The sequence below is a fragment of the Microcaecilia unicolor genome, chromosome 3 (assembly GCF_901765095.1).
Source record: "Microcaecilia unicolor chromosome 3, aMicUni1.1, whole genome shotgun sequence".
Lineage (NCBI taxonomy): Eukaryota > Metazoa > Chordata > Amphibia > Gymnophiona > Siphonopidae > Microcaecilia > Microcaecilia unicolor.
In genome coordinates, this window is record NC_044033.1 from 39,428,462 (window position 1) to 39,452,109 (window position 23,648).

Genomic DNA, 23,648 nt, shown 5'->3' on the forward strand with positions numbered 1-23,648 from the left:
GACGATGGGAAATCATGGTCTTATGGGTAATAAGAGGGACTGTGGTGTTGTATGCTTTCCTCAGGCATTTGTCCCAATGGACTGCCTGGTTGGCAAGTGACATGGAAGAAAATGAGTTCATAATGAAAGAAGAATATATAAAGAGAGTCACAGGGTATTTTAGTAAAGTCAGTATAGGCGGATATTTTAGTATGGGGGCAATAGCTACAGAGGTCAAAGTGTAACTGAATAGTAGAAGGGAATGGTCTGTCCATGGTAATGGGCAGGATCCTGTTATCTGTAGAGAGCGGTTAGTTGTTTGTAATGAAAAGATCACATCAAGTGTGTGTCCACTGTCACATACTGAATCAAATTAAGATCTGTCACGAGGGGAAGGCAGTTTTGAGCAAAAGAAGTTGAGGTATTATCCAAATGGATATTTAGAACTCCAAGAATTATGGGATGTCTATAATTTAGACAGTGATCTGTTCGAAGGTTTTGGAGGCTGTTCCAGGGTGTCACAGATGGAGTTGGGGGTGACACAGCAGAAGAAAATCTAAAGGAGTGGAACAGTTGATGTGAAAGTGAAGAGATTTAACTGCAGAATAGGAACCTGAACTGCAATTACTTCAATACCACCACTGTAGGCAGTAATACAGTACTACAGAAAGTACTTAAATCCTGGGGGGGGGGGGGGGGGGGGGGGTTGACTGAAGTAACACGTGTCAGAGTCTCAAAGCCATATTCAAAGCTAAGTTTCAGTCAGATATAAGACTGCTAAGTTGTGTGTTAGGTTAAGTTCCTGCTTCAGGAAGTAATTCTTAAGTATGAACGACAGTTTAGAAGGCCTAATTGTAAAGAGATTGGGCCACTGATGTGGTAAGAGATGAGGAGGGAACAGCTGTTAATTGTCTTAACCGAGGTAGAGTTCTTTGTTGGGGTGATGAATATGACCAGTGACCGCAATGCACTGGAATCAGATGAGAAAAGTCCATAGGAATAGCAGTGAGAAGAACAAGGAAGAACACTGTACACCAAAGAAGGACCACTGTGACAGTAGTTAACAGGTGCACAACCTGCTCCTTGTGCATACTCCTTTGGTGCATGCACGAGGCGTGTGCTGCTAGGGCACTGAGTTATAAGTAGTACTAACAAAGCATCACTTCTAGTATGGCAATGAGGTAGGACACAGGAGCCACTGAGTTTGCGGTGGCTCAGATGCAGAGACTACCTCCCCCTCCTCAATTTTTCCTTCTTTCTTCTTGCTTCCATTTTTCTTTCTTCGTTCCCTCTACTCACCTAATCGCTTTCCTGGGAGACTTTGCCAGGCATCATGGGCCCAGCTACTATAAATAAACTAGAACAGTCAAACAACATGAGCACTGGAACCTATTCAAAGTCCCGTAATGTCACTACACTTTGTTGGACTTGCCGTTTGGAAAGGAAACAGACACTGGAGGAAGTGGCCACCATGTGGACTTTAAGTAGCTTACAAACCTCATGCTGTTGAGAAGATGCAGCCCCTGCAGTGTACCGATAGCAGCCAGGCCTAGGCACTCAAATGTGCTGTGCAAATACTAAAAAGGAAAAGGAAGAAGCAGAGGGTAAAGAGTGAAAATGTGCAGGAGCCTAGGAGTACGATTGGACAGATACTGCCACTGCTATATACTAATTGGTGGTCTGTGCAGGCAGTATGGTAGTGTTGGGCCTTCCTATATATATTGGATCCTTGTGATAGCTTAGCCATAGGAGTGGAGGACTAGCCTAATGGTTAGTGCAGTGGTCTGAGAACCAGTGGACCTAAGTTCAATTCCCGCCTCAGCTCCTTGTGACTCTGAGAAAGTCACTTAGCCTTCCATTGTCTCAGGTACAACATACATAAACCACTTTGATTGTAACCAAGGAAGGCTGTATATCAAGTCCCTTTCCCTTATAACTTTCTCTTCATATCCAATGTCTATCAAACAGTTATATTTGCTTGGCAGTTAAAAAGTCCTCCATTACTGAGAGCTGATGAAACTGATGCGCAGTATAATACATTCTTTCGTACAGACCAAAGTGGGTGCTTATTGCAAGTCAAAATAATTGACAGTATGTTTACTCTGCTCATCATGAAACTCTGGGCAGACTGTACCATAGAAACCATCTTCCCTCATGCCTATAACCAAAATCACCCATATTCCTTCTCCTTTAGGAAACAGAGGCTCTCCTTTCTCATTTTTGACTCAATTCTACAATATTTTTTATTTATTGTATTTGTACCCCACATTTTCCCACCTTTTTGCAGGCTCAATGTGGCTTACAGAGTATAGATATGAGAACGTCATTACATGTTTAACAAAAATAGTTGATCATAAGCTGAAGTGAAAGAGGATCAAGATGGAAGGGTGTTAGGTAAGGTTGAAAGGTGTTCTTTGGTGTATTTGGGTGGTTTAGGAATGATTTGTTTCATTGAGGATGACTTTTGTAGGCTCTGTTGAAGAGATGTGTTTTCAGAGCTTTGCAAAATCTGGTTAGATTGGTCAAGGTTTTCAGGGCCATGGGTAATGCGTTCCAAGACTGTGTGCTTTTGTACTCAAGGGTGGTAGCATAGGCCTGTTTGTATTTCATTCCTTTACAGCTGGGGAAGTTCAAATTGAGGAATTTGCGGGCTGATCTTACGGCATTCCTGGGCGGTAAGTCCACTAGGTTTAACATATAGAGTGGGGCATCTGCGTGAATGATTTTGTGTACAGTCGTGCAGATCTTGAACTCAATTCGTTCCTTGAGCGGTAGCCAGTGCAGTTTCTCTCTTAGGGGTTTCGCGCTTTCGTATTTGGGTGTTCCAAAAATGAGTCTGGCTGCGGTGACTGACTTTATGTCTTTGATGGCAAATAAGAATTCTACTTGGCTAATAAGTAATGATTGCGAAATCCCAATGATCATTTCTTCACACCTCAAACTTTACCATAGAATTCCACTTAAGCTTCTATTTACTAGGGTGTATTAAGGTTTCACAATTTCAGTGTGGTACTAGCCAACATAAAGGCAGTACCTAGGGGCATTCTCAGCACTTTGAGGAAGACAGACACACAGTGAGGTATAGTCAACTGCTCTGTATTATCTGCCATGTTAACAGTTCATGTGCAATAATGATCTCCACATTAACTTTAGGTCAGAATCCCCACTCTAAAATGGCATTTCCCACATTAAGAGGCAGTCAGCATTTTAACAGGGGAAAATACTACAATCAGCATTCATTAACAGTTGCATTAAGTAGCTGACATACCTTAGTAAATAGGTCCCTTAAGAAAGTAATATTTTAATATTCTTCTTTTTTGGAAGGCATATAAGAACATAAGCGTTGACATACTGGGACAGACTGAAGATCCATCAAGCCCAGTATCCTGTTTCCAACAGTGGCCAATCCAGGTCACAAGTACCTGGCAATATCCCAAAAGAGTAAAATGGATTTTAATGCTGCTTATCCTAGAAATAAACAGTGGATTTTCCCCAAGTCTTTCTTAATAATGACTTAAGGATTTTCCTTTTAAGAAATTATCCAAACCTCCTTTGAGTTTAAAGCTAAGCTAACTGCTTTTACCATTTTCTCTGGAAATTGATTCTAGTGTTTAATCACATGTTGAGTGAAGAAATATTTTCTCTGGCTTCTTACTACTACTAGTAATCATTTCTATAGCACTACTAGATATACGCAGCACTGTACACATTATATGCTGGTACTTTCTCTGTCCCTAGAAGGCTCAGAATCTAAGTTTTGGTACCTGGGGCAATGGAGGGTTAAGTGATTTGCCCAAGGTCACAAGGATCTGCAGTGGGAATCAAACCCAGGTTGCCAGGATCAAAGCCCACTACACTAACCATTAGCTTCATTGTGTGCCCCTAGTCTTAATATTTTTGGAAAGAGTAAATAAGCGATTCACGTCTACCCATTACACTCTACTTAGTATTTTGTAGACCTCTATCATATCTCCCCTCAGCTGTCTCTTCTCCAAACTGAAGATCCCCAACTGCTTTAGCCTTTCCTTATAGGGAAGTTGTCCCATCCCCTTTATCATTTTCATCGCCCTTCTCTGTACCTTTTCTAATTTCACTATATCTTTTTTTGAGATGCTGTGACTGGAATTGCACCAAGTTCTGAGCTACACAGGGTTTGGCCATATGCATTGGGACTTTCCTATTATATTCTTAAGCTTAAGAAAAGGTTTCTTTGGTCATTACTTGTATTGAGGTTCCACGCCCCATTTAGTAGGCACACCCCTTGTATTTACAGCATAGACTGAGCATTTATCGTATGTTAGTTTTTGTTACTAACAGAAGGGCACACTGTAACTTAGACCAGTACCTTATATCTCATTTAACTGTATAAAGAACTTGCCTTGAGTTTAGCTACCCATCTATTTATCCCAACTGACTCTGTATCACCCATCTATATATTGCCCCTATCTATATATCTACACTTCACCCATCGGCTACATTTTGTAAGCTGTTTTGCAGGAAAGCATTAGCATCATATCTATGTTTATATTTGGTCATTTTTACTATTGTTATGCTGTTAACAAAATTGTTGGTTTTGTGCTAAACTGCTGTACACCACCTTGGTAAATCCCAATCTAATATAATAAAACGCACCGTGAACGTTCTGAAGACAACGTTCTGTGAAGCCGGAAGCTTGAAGCCGGAAGCCTGAAGCCCTGAAGCCTGAAGCCTTGAAGCCATCTGACGTCACTCCCAGGCTGAGGCTGAAGGGTTCGTGGATTCGTGGTGTGAAGCCTTCAAGCCAGCCAGCCGTCTCTGCCCCGCCCTCGCGACAAAACAAACAAATCCGGAAGCGAAACGTCAGGGAAGGAGGCGGCGCTCCCGACGTCTAGCCTTCCCTTCGCTGTGTTCCGCCTTAAAAAGAAGGCGGAACACAGCGAAGGGAAAGCTAGACGTCGGGAGCGCCGCCTCCTTCCCTGACGCTTCATTGCCGGAACCACGGAGGTAAATTGAAAAAGAAGAAAAAAAAAACAAAACGATGCATGGATGCGAAGGGGGGGGGGGGAGAAGAGGGCGGGCCAGGCTGGGACATGGGAGAGAGAGTAGCATGGATGCGACGGGGGGGGGGGGGCATGGAAGGGCGAGAGGGGACTTGCTGGAAAAGGATGAATGGAGGTGGCAGGGGACAGAGGAGCATGGATGGGTATGGATTGGGAGGGCAGGGCAGGGCACAGGGAGAGAGGGGAATTACTGGAAATGGATGAAGGGAGGGGGCAGGGGACAGAGGAGCATGGATGGGCATGGATTGGGAGGGCAGGACTCAGGGAGAGAGGGAAATTGCTGGATAGGGAAAAATGGAGGGGCCAGGTGACAGATGAGCATGGATGGGCATGGATTGGAAGGGCAGGACTCAGGGAGAAGGGAATTGCTGGATAGGGATGAATGGAGGGGACAGATGGGCATGGATGGATATGGATTGCAGAGCAGGCCTCAGGCAGAGAGGGGAAATGCTGGATAGGGAAAAATGGAGGGGCCAGGTGACAGAGGAGCATGGATGGGCATGGATTGGAAGGGCAGGACTCAGGGAGAGGGGAATTGCTGGATAGGGATGAATGGAGGGGACAGATGGGCATGGATGGATATGGATTGCAGAGCAGGCCTCAGGCAGAGAGGGGAAATGCTGGATAGGGAAAAATGGAGGGGCCAGGTGACAGAGGAGCATGGATTGGAAGGGCAGGACTCAGGGAGAGGGGAATTGCTGGATAGGGATGAATGGAGGGGACAGATGGGCATGGATGGATATGCATTGCAGAGCAGGCCTCAGGCAGAGAGGGGAAATGCTGGATAGGGAAAAATGGAGGGGCCAGGTGACAGAGGAGCATGGATGGGCATGGATTGGAAGGGCAGGACTCAGGGAGAGGGGAATTGCTGGATAGGGATGAATGGAGGGGACAGATGGGCATGGATGGATATGGATTGCAGAGCAGGCCTCAGGCAGAGAGGGGAAATGCTGGATAGGGAAAAATGGAGGGGCCAGGTGACAGAGGAGCATGGATGGGCATGGATTGAAAGGGCAGGACTCAGGGAGAGGGGAATTGCTGGATAGGGATGAATGGAGGGGACAGATGGGCATGGATGGATATGCATTGCAGAGCAGGCCTCAGGCAGAGAAGGGAAATGCTGGATAGGGAAAAATGGAGGGGCCAGGTGACAGAGGAGCATGGATGGGCATGGATTGGAAGGGCAGGACTCAGGGAGAGGGGAATTGCTGGATAGGGATGAATGGAGGGGACAGATGGGCATGGATGGATATGGATTGCAGAGCAGGCCTCAGGCAGAGAGGGGAAATGCTGGATAGGGAAAAATGGAGGGGCCAGCCCAGGTGACAGAGGAGCATGGATGGGCATGGATTGGGAGGGCAGGGCTCAGGGACAGAGGGGAATTGCTGGAAAAGGATGAATGGAGGGGGCAGGGGACAGATGGCCACTTTCACTCTGACTCTCAAACACTCACTCTCACATACACTCTCCCAAACATACACACTCAGAGGAAAACCTTGCTAGCGCCCGTTTCATTTGTGTCAGAAACGGGCCTTTTTTACTAGTAAATAAATAAAAACTTCCCACACTTTTGAAAACATACGTGAGCCTCAGAGCAACTACTTTCTTGGAGGTTAATTTTATGAAAAACATGTATGTCCATAAGCTTCCCCACTATAATAGTCATAACCCATGTGAATATTACCAAATAAGTTAGATGGTATATTATATAATTACCCTTCATATGTACACTGACTATTATTCTCTTCCAATGTTCAAGAATGTGAAAACTGCCCCATACCTTCCCCAGCCCTAGATAAGCTGGAGAGTGAAAGGATTACACGTAATTTAATTTTAATTTAAAAAGCTATAGTCTGGAGAAATTGGTGGACAACATCCGAGTTTCGCTGTGACTGTAGCTGGCTTGATGACATGGGTGGGGTTGCTCCTGGAAAGAGAACAGGAGCATGGCGTCTTATACGTGACCCTTAGCCTGAAGTATCCTGACCTTCCTCCCTGACTTGGAAGCATTGATGGGGTCTTTCTGCAGATAAAGTCAGCATATGCCAAAAAGTTGCTCCTGGAGCTGAACCCGTAGAGTGGGCTGAAGCACTTATTCCTCTGTCAGCAGTATGGAGTGGTAGAGAAGGACCCCTTGAGGCTGGGGCAGCCTTGGGATGGCCCCAAGCCACTCAAGCTGGTTATCAACAGCCAGATGGAGCCTCCTGATGTTTGGTGAGGAGGAAAATACTTTAGAAAATCACCTTGGAGGAACTGTGGAAAGTTATGGGTAAGATGGAGGACTCTCAGTTGGATCAGTTTCAGCAAATTAGAGAAGCCCTCTAGTCCCAAGTAACCCAGTATGATAACTTTGTGACTCAATTTGAAACTAAAGATCTACAAAAGGATGAACAGGACTTGTTAGTGTGAAAGAAGTGCAAGGAATGCTGGTTAAAGATCATGTTATCACCCACCAGAAGTTGGACACTTTGGAAAATTATGAAAGATGGATAAATCTGAAGTTCATTATTTTTCCCAGGTCTCCTGTTTTGTCACCGATAGATATATTGAAGAAGTATGCTACGGAAATGTTATATGTCCCCAAGGAGTCTATTCCACCCATTACTAGAGTTTACTATGTAGACTGGCGTGGAACATTATCCCAGGAAGCAAAGAAAGAACATTCTTCGAACATTTATTTATTTATTTATTGTTCGCTTATATCCCACATTTTCCCACTCATGCAGGCACAATGTGGCTTACAAAACATTAAATAAAATTACAAAAATAGAAAAGTATACAAGGAGTAAGCAGGGGGAAAAGCATCTAACAGGGAGAACTAGCAGGGTAGGGGTCAGGGAGGGTGCATCAGTCAGCGGTATAAAGTGAGGAGTAGGTCTTGGCAAAGAAGTAGGTCTTCAACAACTTCTTGAAGAGGGTGTGGTCCGCTTGAGTTTTGAGGTGTTGCGGGAGAGCATTCCAGTGCTTAGGGCTCCAATAGCGGAAGGACTAGGCGAAGATCTTCTTGTACTTGACACCCTTACATTTTGGGAAGTGAAGGTGGAGGTAGGAACGAGCAGCAGGATTGGCATTCCTGGGCGGAAGGTCGATCAAGGGGTGCATATACTCCGGGGCAAGCCCATAGATTTTATGGGTCAAGGAGCAGAGTTTAAAGGCAATGCGCTCCTGTACAGGCAGCCAGTGTAATTTGAAACGCAAGGGTTCGGCATGTGCAAAGCGTCGCTCTCTTAAGTTGAGTCTCACGGCAGTGTTCTGAACTGTTTGGAAGTTTTTCAACAGTGAGGCCTGGCAGCCCGCATAAATTCCGCTGCAATAGTCCAAGTGGGAGAGGGCAAGCCAGTGGACAAGTGTGCGGAACAGATCTCTAGTAAGGAAGTATCTTATGCGCCGAAGCCTCCACATGGCATGAAACATTTTTTTGGTGACCAAGTGCACATGATTGTCCAGCTGGAGGTGTGTGTCCTGTTGCACTCCTAAAAGCCGCAGGCAGGGCCGGTCTTAGCAAGTGCGGGGCCCTATGCAGACCAATTTGATGGGGCCCCACCCTAGCTCTGCCCCCATCCTAACTCCGCCCCATCCTAGCTCCACCCCCACCCTAGCTCCAGGGCTGCCCACCCCTCCCTCCGAGCTCCCGGGCCGCTCCCTCCGAGCTCCAAGGCCCCCAGCTCCAGGGCTTCCTCCCCTAGGGCTCCCAGCTCCAAGGCCCCCTCCCTCCCTCCCGGTCATTTTTTAACACCCCCATCCAAAATCCAGTACTAGGTATGCCGAGAATACAAAACACTCAGGACCTATTGAGCAATTCTACCATCCCATAAGCAGTCATTTCTACGAATCACACAAAGAAAAGGAAAACATCTTAAAACACTACAGTGAGCACTAGAACATCAATTCACCTATTGTAAAACGAAACCAGACAGAATAGTACAGATCGTCGATCCTGCACAGTCAATGCCAATTGAAAGCCATGTCTTTTTCACAAACACAGATACACCCTAATCCACTATAGAATAAGTAGTAATATTTAAACTTTCTATTTAGACAAAAATTAAACTGAACCCCCAAGATGCCAGACTCTGCATACAATGCAACACCACAGAAACAGAAAATGTCCCCTAGTACTGTGCAAAATATAAAGACAGCAGATGTAAATTTGAAAAAAACTAACAAATACCAATCACCACTTTACAAATTAACAAACAGATATAAAACAAATATAGAACATAAAATAATACCATTTTATTGGACTAATAGATTTAGCGTTCAGAGGCCAAAACATCCTTCCTCAGGTCAATACAGTATAGTACTGACCTGAGGAAGGGGGGTTTGTTCTCCGAAAGTTAGCCAAAATGTATTAAAATTAGTCCAATAAAAAGATTACCTTGTTTACATGTTCTATTATAAACATTTATTAACACATCTACAATACTACTTTATCCTAAAGCAAAAAAAATTAAAATATATATTTTATTTACAGTTGTCTCTGGTTTCTGATTTCTTCATCTTCTTTTCACTGTCTTCCTTCCATCCAGCATCCGTCTTCGGTCTCTCTCTGCCATCCAGTGTCTGCCCTCTCTGCTGTCTCCTCCATCCAATGTCTTCCCTCTCTCCCTACCCCTTCCATCCACATCTGCCCTCTATCTCTGCCCCTTCCATGATCCATCCACCATCTGCCCCTGTCTGCCCTCTCTTTCTCCCCCATCCATTCACTGTCTGCCCTTTCTATCCCTTCCATCCACTGTCTGCCCTTTCTCTCTGCCCCTTCAATCCACAATTTGTCCTCCCTCTCCCATCCATCCAGGGTTTGCCCTCCCTCTCGCTCCCCCATCCAGGATCTGCCCCTCTCTCCGCCCCTTTTTTCAGCCCCCAGTTCCAGCCCCACTATCCCACCAGTTCCCCATTTCAGCCCCAGCCCTTTTCTCCCACCAGTCCCGAGCTTCAGCCCCCCAGCCACTTCTCCCTGTCCCCTTTTCAGTCCCCAGTTTCTGCCCCTGCCCCTTTTCAGCCTCCAGTCCCAGTACTAGCCCCCTTATCCCACCTACCCTCCTTTTCAGCCCCTTGTTCCAGCCCCCTTCATCCACATGCCTTGTATTAGGGCCCCCCTTTTCAGAACCATTCTCCCACCTGACCCACGCATGCCCCATTTTCCCACCACCCCAGGCATGGCCCCCATTTTCCCATATAGCCCCTTCTCAGCCTCCAGTGCCAGTCCCCTTCTCCCATCCGAGAACCCCCTCCCTAGTCCCCTTCTCCCATCCAAGAACCCCAGTCCCCTTCAACCATCCAAGAACCTCCTCCCCACCCCCTTCTCCCATCCGTGAACCCTCTCCCCACTTCAGTCCCCTTCTCCCATCCAAGAACCCCAGTCCCTTCCCCACCTGTCCCCTTCAACCATCCAAGAACCCCCTCCCCACCCCTTCTCCCATCCGTGAACCCCCTCCCTACCTCAGTCCCCTTCTCCCATCCAAGAACCCCAGTCCCCTCCCCACCCGTCCCCTTCAACCATCCATGAACCCCCTCCCCACCCCCTTCTCCCATCTGTGAACCCCCTCCCCACCTCAGCTTTAGAAATGTTAAGTAGTAGTCTCCTTCCCATTTGAGAACCCCCTCCCCACCCTTCCCCCACCTGAGAACCCCCACCCCACACACCCTTCTCCCATCTGAGTCTCCCCCCACCTCACCTACCAGCTCCGTTCTCCTTCTCCTGCCGCCCACCACCCTCACTGCCTTTAAAAAAAAAGAATTTGGAAGCGCCGGAGGGCCAGGCAGCACCTCGTATCTGCCCTGCAACTAAAAATCTTTTCTTCAACGTCGTTGGGCCTTTTCACATTGAGTCCCGCCCACCCTCGCGGTAATTGGAAGTTACCTCAGAGGAGGGCAGGACTCAATGTGAGAAGGCCCAACGACGTTGAAGAAAAGATTTTTAGTTGCAGGGCAGACACGAGGCGCTGCGCCACTGCCTGGCCCTCCGGCGCTTCCAAATTCTTTTTTAAACGGTAGGACAAGTTGGGAGCAGCGGGAGCGGGACACCCCCCCACCCGCCGACATCCGGGGCGGACCGCCCCCACCACGCCGCCGTTGCCCGAGCCAGGGAGGGAGAACTGAGGCTCGGGCGGGGCGACCTCAGGCGCGCCGCGCGGGGCCCCCCTGAGCGCGAGGCCCTATGCGGCCGCCTCGGTCGCCTCACCTTAAGACCGGCCCTGGCCGCAGGCTTGTAGCAATTGGAAGGGCAGAGCCCATTACTGGGAGCACTGTGTAAATTACTGGGGTGTGGATGGACGAGAGGATGAGACACTGTGTTTTGTCCATGTTTAATTTGAAACGGAAGACCTGAGCCCAATGTTCTATGGTGGAGAAGCAGGCATCAAAATGAGGTGAACAATTTCCGACACGTTGGTGCGAAAGGGGATGTAGACTGTAATATCGTCGGCATAGATGAAAGGGTTGAGGTCCAGTTTTGCGAGAGCAGCAGCTAAAGGCATCAACATAATATTGAATAAGGCAGGTGAAAGTGGAGAGCCCTGCGGAACTCCACAGGAGGCCTTCCACGGATCAGAAGTAACCGAGTACACTGAGACCTGGTAAGTTCTTGTAGTTAAAAAGCCCGCAAACCAGTGTAAGACAGGACCTCCTATGCCAAAAGAATCCAGCAGATGAAGCAAGATTTCATGGTCCCCCTCCGAAGGGACACCACCTTGTAAATGGTGGAGAGGCTTCCGTGTTTCAATGACTCAGAGGGCTATGCTGAAGGGTTACCCATATCAGACAGGCCTCTGAGGAGAAACCAGACAATGAGTGTCCCAAACTGGAGGATCCAAGATGGCGTCGAGGGATGATGTACGTTAGTTGAGTTCCCGTTTTACACCAGAATACCTGAAGAAGTAGGCACGCTCCCCAGAGAATGGGAAGAAGAAAGGCAAAGCCGTGGTGTTGTCCTCCTCGGACACGGCTGGGGTTCCCACCACTTCTCAGTTTACTTTGGAGAGATTCGGGGTCATAACGTCGGGGATATCGGTTCCTGCTTCGAGGAACAGCAAGGCTTTATTGCCGAATCTCAGTGGCTTTGAGTCCCCCTGTTGGCATGACCTCTCCAAGACCCGAAAACAGTAACGCTTCGCTATGGAGGTTGACAGTGGAAACGCCCAAAGTGGGTTAGAATTTTCACGTGATCCGAGGAGGTCCTGGCGCAGCATTAACTCCGGATAATAAACCAACTGGGGGATTGGAGAGTGAGCTCTCCCCCCCCCCCCCCCCCGAAGATATCTGGAGCAGTTTCTGTGGAGAAATTGGACCTGGTGAAGCCAAACAATGTCACAATGCACGCACTATGGGAAGTGCTGCAGAGTGTGAATAACTCTCTTCTTCAGATGTCAAACATTTTTTAGGAATAAATATGTGATTATATCAATACTTATCTAACAAAGTGGAAGTCCAAGATAAAAAAATAAAGACTTTGATTTCGGAAATGGTTTCACTATGAAAATCAGTTAATCTGGTAATGAAGGACAATTATGTTTCTTGTAAAAAATTGGAACTTCTGGAGAACCAATTAAGGAAAAATAACTTGAGAAAGATAAACTTTCCTAAAATACCCTGTATATAGAGTTATATTATTAGTGACTTTTGCCTTTGATTTAGATAGGAACAATGTTTTGAAATTGTATTTCCGACATATGGCTGATAGTTTTTTGGGGTTCAAAGATAAATATATTTCCTGACATATCAAAGGAATCGCAGACTAGGAGGTGTGAACTCTTGGCTTTTAAGCCAAGAATCATTGCCCTAGGTGGGACCTTCCTAGAGTGATTCCCTTGTAAGTGTTTTATTTCCTGATTACTTATTTGTTGAACCCAGGAAATTATAAGAGTTTGTGGCGTTAAAAGAACAGACGAAGAACCCTCTGCAGCAACTTCCTTTAAGTTACCACTGTACCGGCTGCAATTACCGATTAACCTTCCTCCCTCAGAAAATATGAATTGTAAGATTAACCATTCTGTGTTTTTCTTATTTTCTTTGAGATAGTTTTCCTGATCTTGGATCCCCCAATTGTGGATAATAATGTGGACTAACAAAGATGATATTTTTCCTTAATGTTTATTTTAATTGATATTTTCTCTTTTCTTTCCCATTTATATATTGGACATAAATGTAATATAAAATGAATAAATAAAATAATTTAAAAAAAAAAGATTTCATGGTCCACCATATCGAAGGCACTAGATATGTCAAATTGAAGCACTAAAACCTTCCGTCCGATGGATAGCTCTCATTTAAAGTTAGATAAGAGGGTGACCAGGACAGTCTCGGTGCTATATTGAGCTCGGAAACCAGACTGAGAGTGGTGTAGGATATTGAAAGCCATCAGGAATTTGTTGAGCTGGACGTTGACCATACTCTCCATTAACTTGGTAACTAGGGGTATCGAAGCCACTGGGCGATAGAGATGACGTCTCGTTTAATCTTTAGGTTCTTCGGAACGGGGGTGAGAAGGATAATACCATGGCCTGGCAGGAAAGATCCAGTACTTAATATGAAGTTGAGGTAATTAGTCAGATCTTCAACAAAACACTTCGGTGCAACTTTCAGGAGATGAGTCGGACAAACATCCAATCTGCAGGGTTTGTTGGAGAACTTAAGTAAAGCAGTGGATACCCTGTCAAGTGATAGGTGGTTGAAGTTGGTCCAAATGCGATCAGCCGGGCAGACACCCGTTGGCATGGTCAAAGATTCCAGGAAGTCATCCACATCAGAGAGGCAGATAACAGTTGAAGACCGTAAGGTCAGGACTTTCTCATTGAAATATGTTACAAGTTGGGAAGCAGAAGGGAGATCAGCACTGGAGAATTCTAGAGTACGGGTGTCAAGGAAAGAGTTTATCAACTGATATATCTTTGTGGTGTCCCGGCCAGCAGACTGTAGCGTAGTGGAAAAGTAACTGGCTCCTTAGACTGTATTTTCGCTATAACGATATGGAATTTTTGGGTCATAAAGTTCAAATATTTCCTGACCTGTACAGGGCCAAATAGCTCAGGAGAAAGGCTTTTTAAGCCTTGAAATCTGAACTTCTGGCATGGGGGGACACATTCTTTTTTAAATTTCCGGGTAAATGTTTAATTAAGTTGAATTCTAAGTCCTATGCGCTTCTGGACCCAGAATATTTTAAGAATTTTCTAGCTGCAGGGAAACCACCTCAACCTATATTAAGGTCTCTTATCAAACCATGCTAGCTGTCCCTGGTGCAGCAATGCTGACAAAGCCCATTCACTTTGAATGGGCTTCATTGGCATTGCCATGCAGGAACTGCTAGCACAGCTTGATAAAAGAGGCCCTTCGTTTCAATCCTTTTTATAATCTGGTTTGAAATTGAATTTTATTTTTTTAGGTATAGACGCTTTTGGGTTTAAAAGATTTTCTTATTTTTCCTTTTAATTCAAATTTAATTCTCCTGCTAACCAGAATATTCAATCCCCCCCCCCCCCGCTTCCCCTTTATTATATTTCTTTATTTCCTAAGTGTGGTGGTACATCATTCCTTATGTTTATTTGCTTATTTCTTGTATTGATAAAATAGTTTTTTATTTACATTCGATTTCAACTAAAGGATGGTTTTCATAAGTACATAAGTAATGCCACACTGGGAAAAGACCAAGGGTCCATCGAGCCCAGCATCCTGTCTACGACAGCGGCCAATCCAGTGTATCAAGAGTTGTCTTGGTTGTATTTGGAAAATTAATAAAAACTTTAATTAAAAAAGTTATAGTCTGCTTCTTTCAATTAAACCCAACTCTACAAAATGGACAGTAATATTAAATTACAATATTTTTCCAGCATTTCTTCTGCATACCAATCCAAATCCTATACAATACCCTAAAACTCCTAACAATCTACTAGGAACATATCACAGCATACAGCAGTTTTCTTAGAAAATTCCTTTAAAACCCAAGTCTTAATCCGCTTTTGAAAGCACACATATTCATTGGCATTTGTCAAATCTTTGAATAATTGTTATCCAGAATCCCTGCACTGCCCCTGAAAAACAAATTTCCTGAGTGTCTGATAGTCTAAACTCCTTCACCAAAGGTAATGCTATATTCAGGGTTCCACTAGTTCAAAGGGACTTCTTTGGAACATAAAACAATACATTTTTTTTTCTACTTAAATAGCCTGGTCCAGTTCCATGGATGGACCCATAAAGGGATCTGAGCTCACATCGTCCAGTATGGAAGTTTGAAGGTTGATATTCCAGCAAACTATCCGAACCCAGCATTTTTTTCCTGTCTAGATCATTACAAAAACATAATATTCTTTCAGCATATGTGTTTTTCTTCTCTTCCGCAGCTCTTACTTCACTAACAAAGACCGTACAAGCCAAACAATAAAAAAGCATGTGAAGCAGATGTAAGTGGACAACAGACACAAAGCTCTCGACTCCCCTGACAATTGTTCTTTGAATTCCCCCTCAAAGAAAGATATGCTTTCTGAAGTATGGACGTATTCAGGGTACAGCTGTCTATTAAATTCCTATCCACATATCCTTGTAACTAATATATTTCTATATTGTTGTTCACATTAGCTGATTGTTGGAGTCTAATAGGCTAGGAAGAAAGACTACAATTTGCCATTGACATTTTCCAACTCTGACTGTAACATGTTCAAAACTTTTGAGAAAGCAGCAATTTTCACCATGTACAGCAGTGAAATGACAAAACACTTGTATAACATTTCAGCATTGGGGAATTCATTTTGTGCATGCTTTTGACCTAGAGTTGGTCAAAAGTGAAAAGAATGCAGGAATCGGAAATACGGCAACTATTCAAAGGTTCTGACTCTGACGTTAAGAGTTAAATTTTTTTTTTCAAATAAAAGCTTTACAATAATTATTTATGAAAATTATTTTATTCCATTTACATTTTGTGCAACATTCACTTCCGTAAAGATACTTGCAAATGGATGCTTTTGAGAATTAAACCATTGCGATTTAGAGTTCTTGACTAAACAAAGAAGATATTGTATTTACCTCTTTGAGACAGCCCATAAAGTTGTTACTGACTGGTGACCCTGGAAGGTCTGCTGTGCTAGGACTACCTCCGACATAGAAAAAGTCGTCTGATCCCAGCATGGTGTAGTCTTCTTGTGTGTAGCCAGTTGTGGTCAGAATTCCATCCACTGAAATTGTTACCTAGATAACAAAGCACAGGGAAAGGACACGCTATACTCAGACCTACAATACTGCACTATTGGGAAGTGCCTGTTTTGAGACCTAAGCCGGAAACCCATTTTCATGTCTGTTTTAGGTTTGGTCTTGGAGTCTAGTCAACTACCCCTAAAGGATCTAATCTATTTAAACTGTATTCTGAATATTGAACTAGTGACAGTATTGTCCCTACGGCAACTGAAAAGTTATTTAGCAGACACAAAAATGGTGTTAGTAGAATGCTTCCTATGTTAGTAGAGCTTATGTACAGCACATACTAGTAAGTTAAGTAGTCTATCATTAACTAATTAAAACATGCATCTTATCAACATAAAAGGCACAAGCTTTGCTCAGCACCATCACTATATGCACTATGGAACAAGTTTAGCAGCAGTATTTATACATGCATGCACCTAATACCATGCAAAATTAACACAAAAAAAAGCAAAACAACCAGCGGATGAAGCACACTCATATATGCTCATGCTTGTAAACAGAGGAGATCAGACAGGAAAAGAAACTGAAAGAAAGGAAATTGCTTGTGATGACGTCAAGATGGGTGGATGTAGCATATCTGTCATTCCAATTCAGGTCTTGGTGCCATGCATTATGAATTGTTATAAACTGGCTGAGCCAGTAATCACTCAGGCCAGCCACAAATTTAGCCTTATCCCTCTTAACCACAGCCTGATGCAAACGTTCGTAACGTTAACGAAGCCCCTACGTGTGGGTATAAAAAACAGAATTTGACAGAAACAGGTAAAATAAGGAGGTCGACAACAGATGAAAAGAAGGAGTTGAAAAGTAAGCAGAAGAGTACCAACCGCAGTTCCTCTTTTGTTAATGATGTCTACAGTTAAAAGAAAGAAAACACACGGCAAACCCAAAATAAGAAACAATTAGAATGATATCTACCGAACAATGTAGTTTGTTTACCATAGCGTGTCCAATGCCTGAGTGCTTTGTGGAGAAGGGGGGAGAAAGGAAATTAAAAACTGTGAACAGAATAACGACTGTTACTTAAAAAATATGATGGTCACTACCATGTTAGTACATTTTTTGATTCAGGTAACGGTTAGTAGAATGAAACATTCCATGAATGACATGTTAGTTTTTAAGCATGTTAGTAACATAGAAAAAGGGCAAAAAAATTTTACAAGAAAAAGCAGACTAACAAATAAGTCTCCAGAGAAGTAACGACCGTAGTATTTGTTTTCCTGAGTAGATTGCACAACTTCTCACCTCTGTACTAAAGAAAAAAAACCAGATGGAAACCATACCCCTTTCATCTTCCTTAAACCAAATCTGACAGACATTTAGAATGGCTAAGAAATCCAAATGCCTAAAGCTTATCAGCTGACCACTGCTTGACCTGAGCCCCCAAAGTGAACCCCAGTAAATTGGTAGGAATTTCTTAGCATCCCCTGCTACTGAATTTACAGCATACAACGATTCCTTTTCAACTTCAAAACTTCCTTCGGTCATATTGATGGACTTTAGGATCACAGCCTACTGCAATGAAACAAAGCAAAGAAGATCCTGACACACACAATGAGTTGAATGGATTTCTGCACCTGTCTGCCAAGCATGCACCTACCAGACATCTATATTTTAAACTTAAATTGGAGCTTCCTTCACCCTTTGACCTTTTCTTGTATTGATTTTGACCTGTAGCATGAGCAGAGGCAGATCTAGGAAGATGACCGCTTTGGGCTCCTCTTGAATCAGAAACCTACCTGTGATTTCTTGCAAGCAGAAATCATTGTTCTAACGAATCAAACAGTATTTATTAGAAAACTAAATGGAACTACTAAAGCTATTTTAACTGAACGAGATCATATGCCCTCCCGCGGCATGTGGTGGAAATGAAAACAGTAATGGAATTCAAACAGGCGTGGGATAAACACAAAGGAATCCTGTTTTGAAGGAAGGGATCCATGGAATCTTGGCGGATATTAGTTAGTGATGCCGGTAATTGGGAAACAAAACCGGTGTTGGGCAGATTTCTACGGTCTACGACCTGATTGTGACTGAATAGATAGGGATGGGCTGGAGTGTAAATTTTAAGGGGCTTCAACGTTAGCTTCGGAACTTTGTACAAGAAGAGTGCTGGGCAGACTTCTACGGTCTGTGCTCTGAGAATGGCAAGGGCAACTCAAACTCAGGTATGCATATAAAGTATCACATACCATGTAAAATGAGTTTAGCTTGTTGGGCAGACTGGATAGACCGTACAGATCTTTATCTGTCGTCATTTACTATGTTACTAGGCATTAACATTTTTCTCTAGGCATAAAAAATAATAGAGTTATAGGACTATCTTTAAATTTATTTTCCCTTTTAACTCACCCCACCCAAAATATATATATATTTTATTTAATTGCAGAACACTTATTAAGTTTATATTGAGAGCTAAGGTAACTGCTTCCCAACTTGCTCACAGTCTTCCAAAGAGGCAAATCATAGACTCAGTTTCTAAACAGATTAGAGAAATGAGAAAGTTGTATAATTCATATCTTGGTTGCACTTGGCATTACTGGAGAAGAAAATGTTGATGTTCCAGTTAAGCTGAGCCTATTTAGGTAATACATATGCTGCAGTGCCGAGAAAAAATTGTTTAACCTCTTAGGATGGCCTGCATTTTAGCAGAAGTTATATTCAAAATATGGTAGATCCTAAATCAAAACCCTAAGACGAGAGAAAAATGCCAGGAAAAAAGGATACATTTATTCAACTAAAGGATTCAACAGTAAACACCCTTGTGTTAAAAAAGTATCAGAACCCTTCATCCAGCAATAACTTTTCCTCAGCATGTCCTGTAATGGTTGATCAGTCGCTCGTATCTCTTGCCCCATTCTTCCATGCATAAGTGCTCACTTCAGGTCTTGCAACAAAATTTCAGAAGGTGAGGACTTTTACCTGGCTTCTGCAAAACATGAAATGTATTCTTCTTCTTCTTCAGTCATTCTACGGTAGTTTATTTGAATGTCTTGCATCAATTTCTTGCTTCATTACTCACTTTCTGAAAGACTTGTAGAAAAGTTTACTATTTAAAGCAGAACTCATAGTTCAGTCAATAATGGCAAACCATCCATGATCTTCGGCAACACAGCCCTACACTATGACAGTTCCACTAGCATTCCTGGCAAACGGGATGAAGTTATTTGGTGGGCAGTGTTTGCTCTGTGTCAAATAAAATGTTTATTATTTTGACTGAGAAGTTCAACTTTTGACTCATCTATTCAGAGAACATTATTCCAGAAGTCTTGTAGGTTATCCAGATGAACATCTTTGGTGAACATGAGGTGGGCAGCAATGTTCTCTACAGATAATAGACGTTTCTTCTTAGTTATCCTCCCATTAACATCATCCTCATGAACCCTCACATCAGCTGCTGCAAGAGGACTGAAGTTCTTTAGATGTTAGTTGAGGGTGTTCTTGACAGGACAAACACTTCTGGATAAAGTTACTGTAGTCTTCAGCTTTGTAAATTTGTAGGCTGTCTGCCAGTGGATGGATGGAGACCCAAATGTTTCAAAAGGGTCTTGTAACATAGTAACATAGCAGATGATGACAGATAAAGACTAATATTGTCCATCCAGTCTGTCCAACAAGAGAAATTCATTGAAAATAGTATGAAGTTATGCATCATATGTATTCCTGATCTTGAGTTACCTTTGCCATTTTTAGAGCATAGACCGCAGAAGTCTGCCCGGCATTGGCCTTGTTCTACAATTTCTCAAGCTGTTGTCAGAGCCCCTGAAGAGCTCAACTCCAGTCCATGCAAATCTGTTCAGCCTTGAACAAGGCACAGACCACTGAAGTCTGCCTATTACTGGCTTTCCTACCTAATCTCCACTAAGCTTCTTTGGATCCAGTCCTTCTAAACAGGATTCCTTTGTGTTTACCCCATGCATTTTTGAATTCGGTTACCATTTTCATCTCTACCACTTCACGTGGGAAGGAATTCCAGGTATCTACCACTCTCCCAGTGAAAAAAAAATATTGTAATCTTGTCTCAACAGATAAGAATCAATCACTCTTCTTCACAAAGTTCTCTGAAATTCCTTTGTATTGTGACATGTTGACTTTTATGGTGAAGAGCAAACTGAAAATTTTTTTTTACTATTATATAGGATAAGATGCTCAATTTCTGTCATGAAGATTTAATCTGCAGGGTGGTTTATTTCTACCCAATTATTTAAGAGCCTGATTCAATTTAACCAATTAATTTTATTAAAGAAAGTAAGAGTTCAATCAGTATTTCATGCACTGACTCGGAATTAGTGTTATAGCTCCTACTTTGTACATTGTATCTCAAGAAATATACAATTGTTTTATACCCTTTCACTGCAGAAGAAAAGACTAGTTTCAGCTAAACAAAACTATCATGGTAAGAACTTGCCAATTTCATTATTATACTTGGGGGCACTCAAGTTTTTTTCTCAGAACTATAATTACTCCAAGACATGCTTGGTTGTTCATAGAAAATACTAAAGATGTAAGTGTGTTCAAGGGTTTTTTATTAGTAAAGCAGATGTCTCCACAGAGACACATAATTTTATAACAGTCCAAACAGGCATTGAAGGCACGTAGATGAATAAATTGTGCCTATTTTATAAATGTTATATAATCAAAACAACCTGGAAATCCAGTAATTATAACTTAACAAAGTGGACCTTCATATCCAGAATCCTCTTCAGTTGTTCAGAAGGAAGATATCAGTTCTAATCATCAGTCTCAATTAAAAAGTAACTGAATTCTCCAAGTGCACTTAAGAACATAAGAACATAAGCATTGCCATACTTGGACAGACTGAAGGTCCATCAAGTCCAGTATCTTGTTTCCAACAGTGGCCAATCCAGGTCACAAGTACCTGACAAGATCCCAGAACACCAAAACAGATTTCATGCTGCTTTTCCTAGAATATGCAGTGGGTTTTCCCAAGTCCATCTTAATAATGGCTTATGGACTTTTCTTTTAGGAAATTATCTAAACCTTTTTTAAACCCTGCTAAGCTAACTGCTTCTACCACATTGTCTGGCAACGAATTATTACTCATAGAGTAAAGAAACATTTTCCCTGATTTGTTTTAAATTTACTTAATAGTTTCTTTGCATGTCCCCTAGTCCTAGTATTTTTGGAAAGAGTAAACAAGCAATTCACATCTTCAGAGTCCAGTTTTCTGAATTCTGCCAGCCCTTTCTTCTCCTTGCTGGCCACTGTGCTGCTTGCACTGGTTCAATTTAAAGATGAATCACTAAAGGAGTGTACCTCCACATTACTTCTACTACTATGAGACTGAGATGAAACATGCCAATAACACTGGGTTGTGACGTAGAAAAAGGCCTGTAGGGTAAGACTGGTGTGAAGGGCCAGTTTGTTGGGCTGTATATGGCCCATGAGCTTTATGTCTTGACACCTCTGTATTACACAATCTAAGTGATTACTTTGGCAGTACACTCATAACAAAAATTCAAGGACTTGTCTTACTTCAAACAAGAAACAGAAAGCAGAGATAATTTTTTTTAAAGATTTTTTTCTTGGTTCTATGAGACCATTATCAACAATTTAGACCATTGCTACTTTCATGTCTAGATTATTCTGAGGCTTGTTTACTAAGCTGCATTAGTTGTTAACATGGAAGTTGGCATTTGCTAACAGAACAGCAGCCATGTTACCTGTTAACAAGGCATATTTTACCACATACCAGCTGTTAATGCGAAGGGAATGTGAAATGGGTGGGGACTTAACCTTATGTTTACTATACAATCAGACTTATTTTCGAAAGAGAAGGATGCCCATCTTTCGACACAAATCGCAAGATGGGCGTCCTTCTCCCAGGGTCGCCTAAATCGGCATAATCGAAAGCTGATTTTAGGCGTCCCCAACTGCTTTCCGTCGCAGGGACGACCAAAGTTCCCAGAGACGTGTCGGAAGCATAGCGAAGGCGGGACTTGGGTGTGCCTAACACATGGGTGTCCTCGTCCCATAATCGAAAAAAGAAGGGCATTCCTGATGAGCACTTGGACGACTTTACTCGGTCCTTTTTTTGTTACGACCAAGCCACGAAAAGGTGCCTGAACTGACCAGATGACCACCGGATGGAATCGGGAATGACCTCCACATACTCCCCCAGTGGTCACTAACCCCCTCCCACCCTCAAAAAATTCTTTAAAAATATATTTTGCCAGCCCCTATGCCAGCCTAAAATGTCATACTCAGGTCCATCGCAGCAGTGTGCAGGTCCCTGGAGCAATTTTAGTGGGTGTAGTGCACTTCAGACAGGCAGACCCAGGCCCATCCCCCCCTACCTGTTACAGTTGTGGTGGTAAATGTGAGCCCTCCAAAACCCACCACAAATGCACTGTACCCTCATCTAGGTGCCCCCCTTCACCCATAAGAGCTATGGTAGTGGTGTACAGTTGTGGGTTTTGGGGGGCTCAGCACACACGGTAAGGGAGCTATGCACCTGGGAGCAATTTCTGAAGTCCACTGCAGTGCCCCCTAGGGTGCCTGGTTGGTGTCCTGGCATGTCAGGGGGACCAGTGCACTACGAATGTTGGCTCCTACCACGACCAAAGGGCTTGCATTTGGTCGTTTCTGAGATGGGCGTCCTTAGTTTCCATTATCGCCGAAAATCAGAAACGACCAAGTCTAAGGACGACCATCTCTAGGGACAACCTAAATGTCAAGATTTAGGGCGTCCCCGACCATATTATCGAAATGAAAGATGGAAGCCCATCTTGTTTCGATAATACGGGTTTCCCCACCCTTTTGCCGGGACGTCCTGCGAGGACGTCCTCAGCAAAACTTGGGCGTCCCCTTCGATTATGCCTCTCCACGTATATTATTACTTATTACACTATAGACCCAATGTAACATGCATTCACATGTAACATGGTCAAATATCTTGGACCCTAACGTTAGTGTTCAATGGGGGCATTTTTTTTCTTGCTGTGTGTCCTAGATTGCAACCTCCAACATGCAGGGACTGCTAATTATGTGTTTCTGCAGCAGCACTAAACCTGGAAACTGAAAGGAGATATTTTAGGGGCAGTAAAGCTATTTTGTTTAGGAAAGTAAATACAAGAAAGAGGGAAAGAAGGCCACTTTGTTTTCCTAAATAGTAGCTGAAATGGTAAAGAAAAAGAAGTTAGCTTTCATAAACTACAAGAGATTGCAGAAAGAGGACGAGAGGCAACAATATCTGAGAAAGCTAAGAGAAACTGACGTCATGAAAGCAAAGATGCAAATGGAAGAAAACTAGCTAATATGGAAAAATGGTGTGTGTGGGGGGGGGGGGGCAAGACATTTTTTAGATGTGTTAGTGATAGGAGGAAGTGCAAATGTGGTTTCGTGAGATTCAAGGGTAAAGGGAAGCAATATGTAGAAGTTGATAAGAATAAGCAGAATTGCTTATCACATATTTCTGTTCTC

The 23,648-nt window shown here is 43.3% G+C and overlaps 1 protein-coding gene across 1 annotated transcript in view; it reads right to left on the reverse strand.

The window, feature by feature from the left end:
• Positions 1-23,648, reverse strand: part of NRXN1 (neurexin 1) — a 2,115,739-nt gene that overhangs the window by 1,428,890 nt on the left and 663,201 nt on the right. Inside the window, exon 7 of the mRNA XM_030195841.1 lies at positions 16,032-16,193. Coding sequence (XP_030051701.1) covers positions 16,032-16,193 — 162 coding nt within the window. The remainder of the gene's footprint in view (positions 1-16,031; positions 16,194-23,648) is intronic.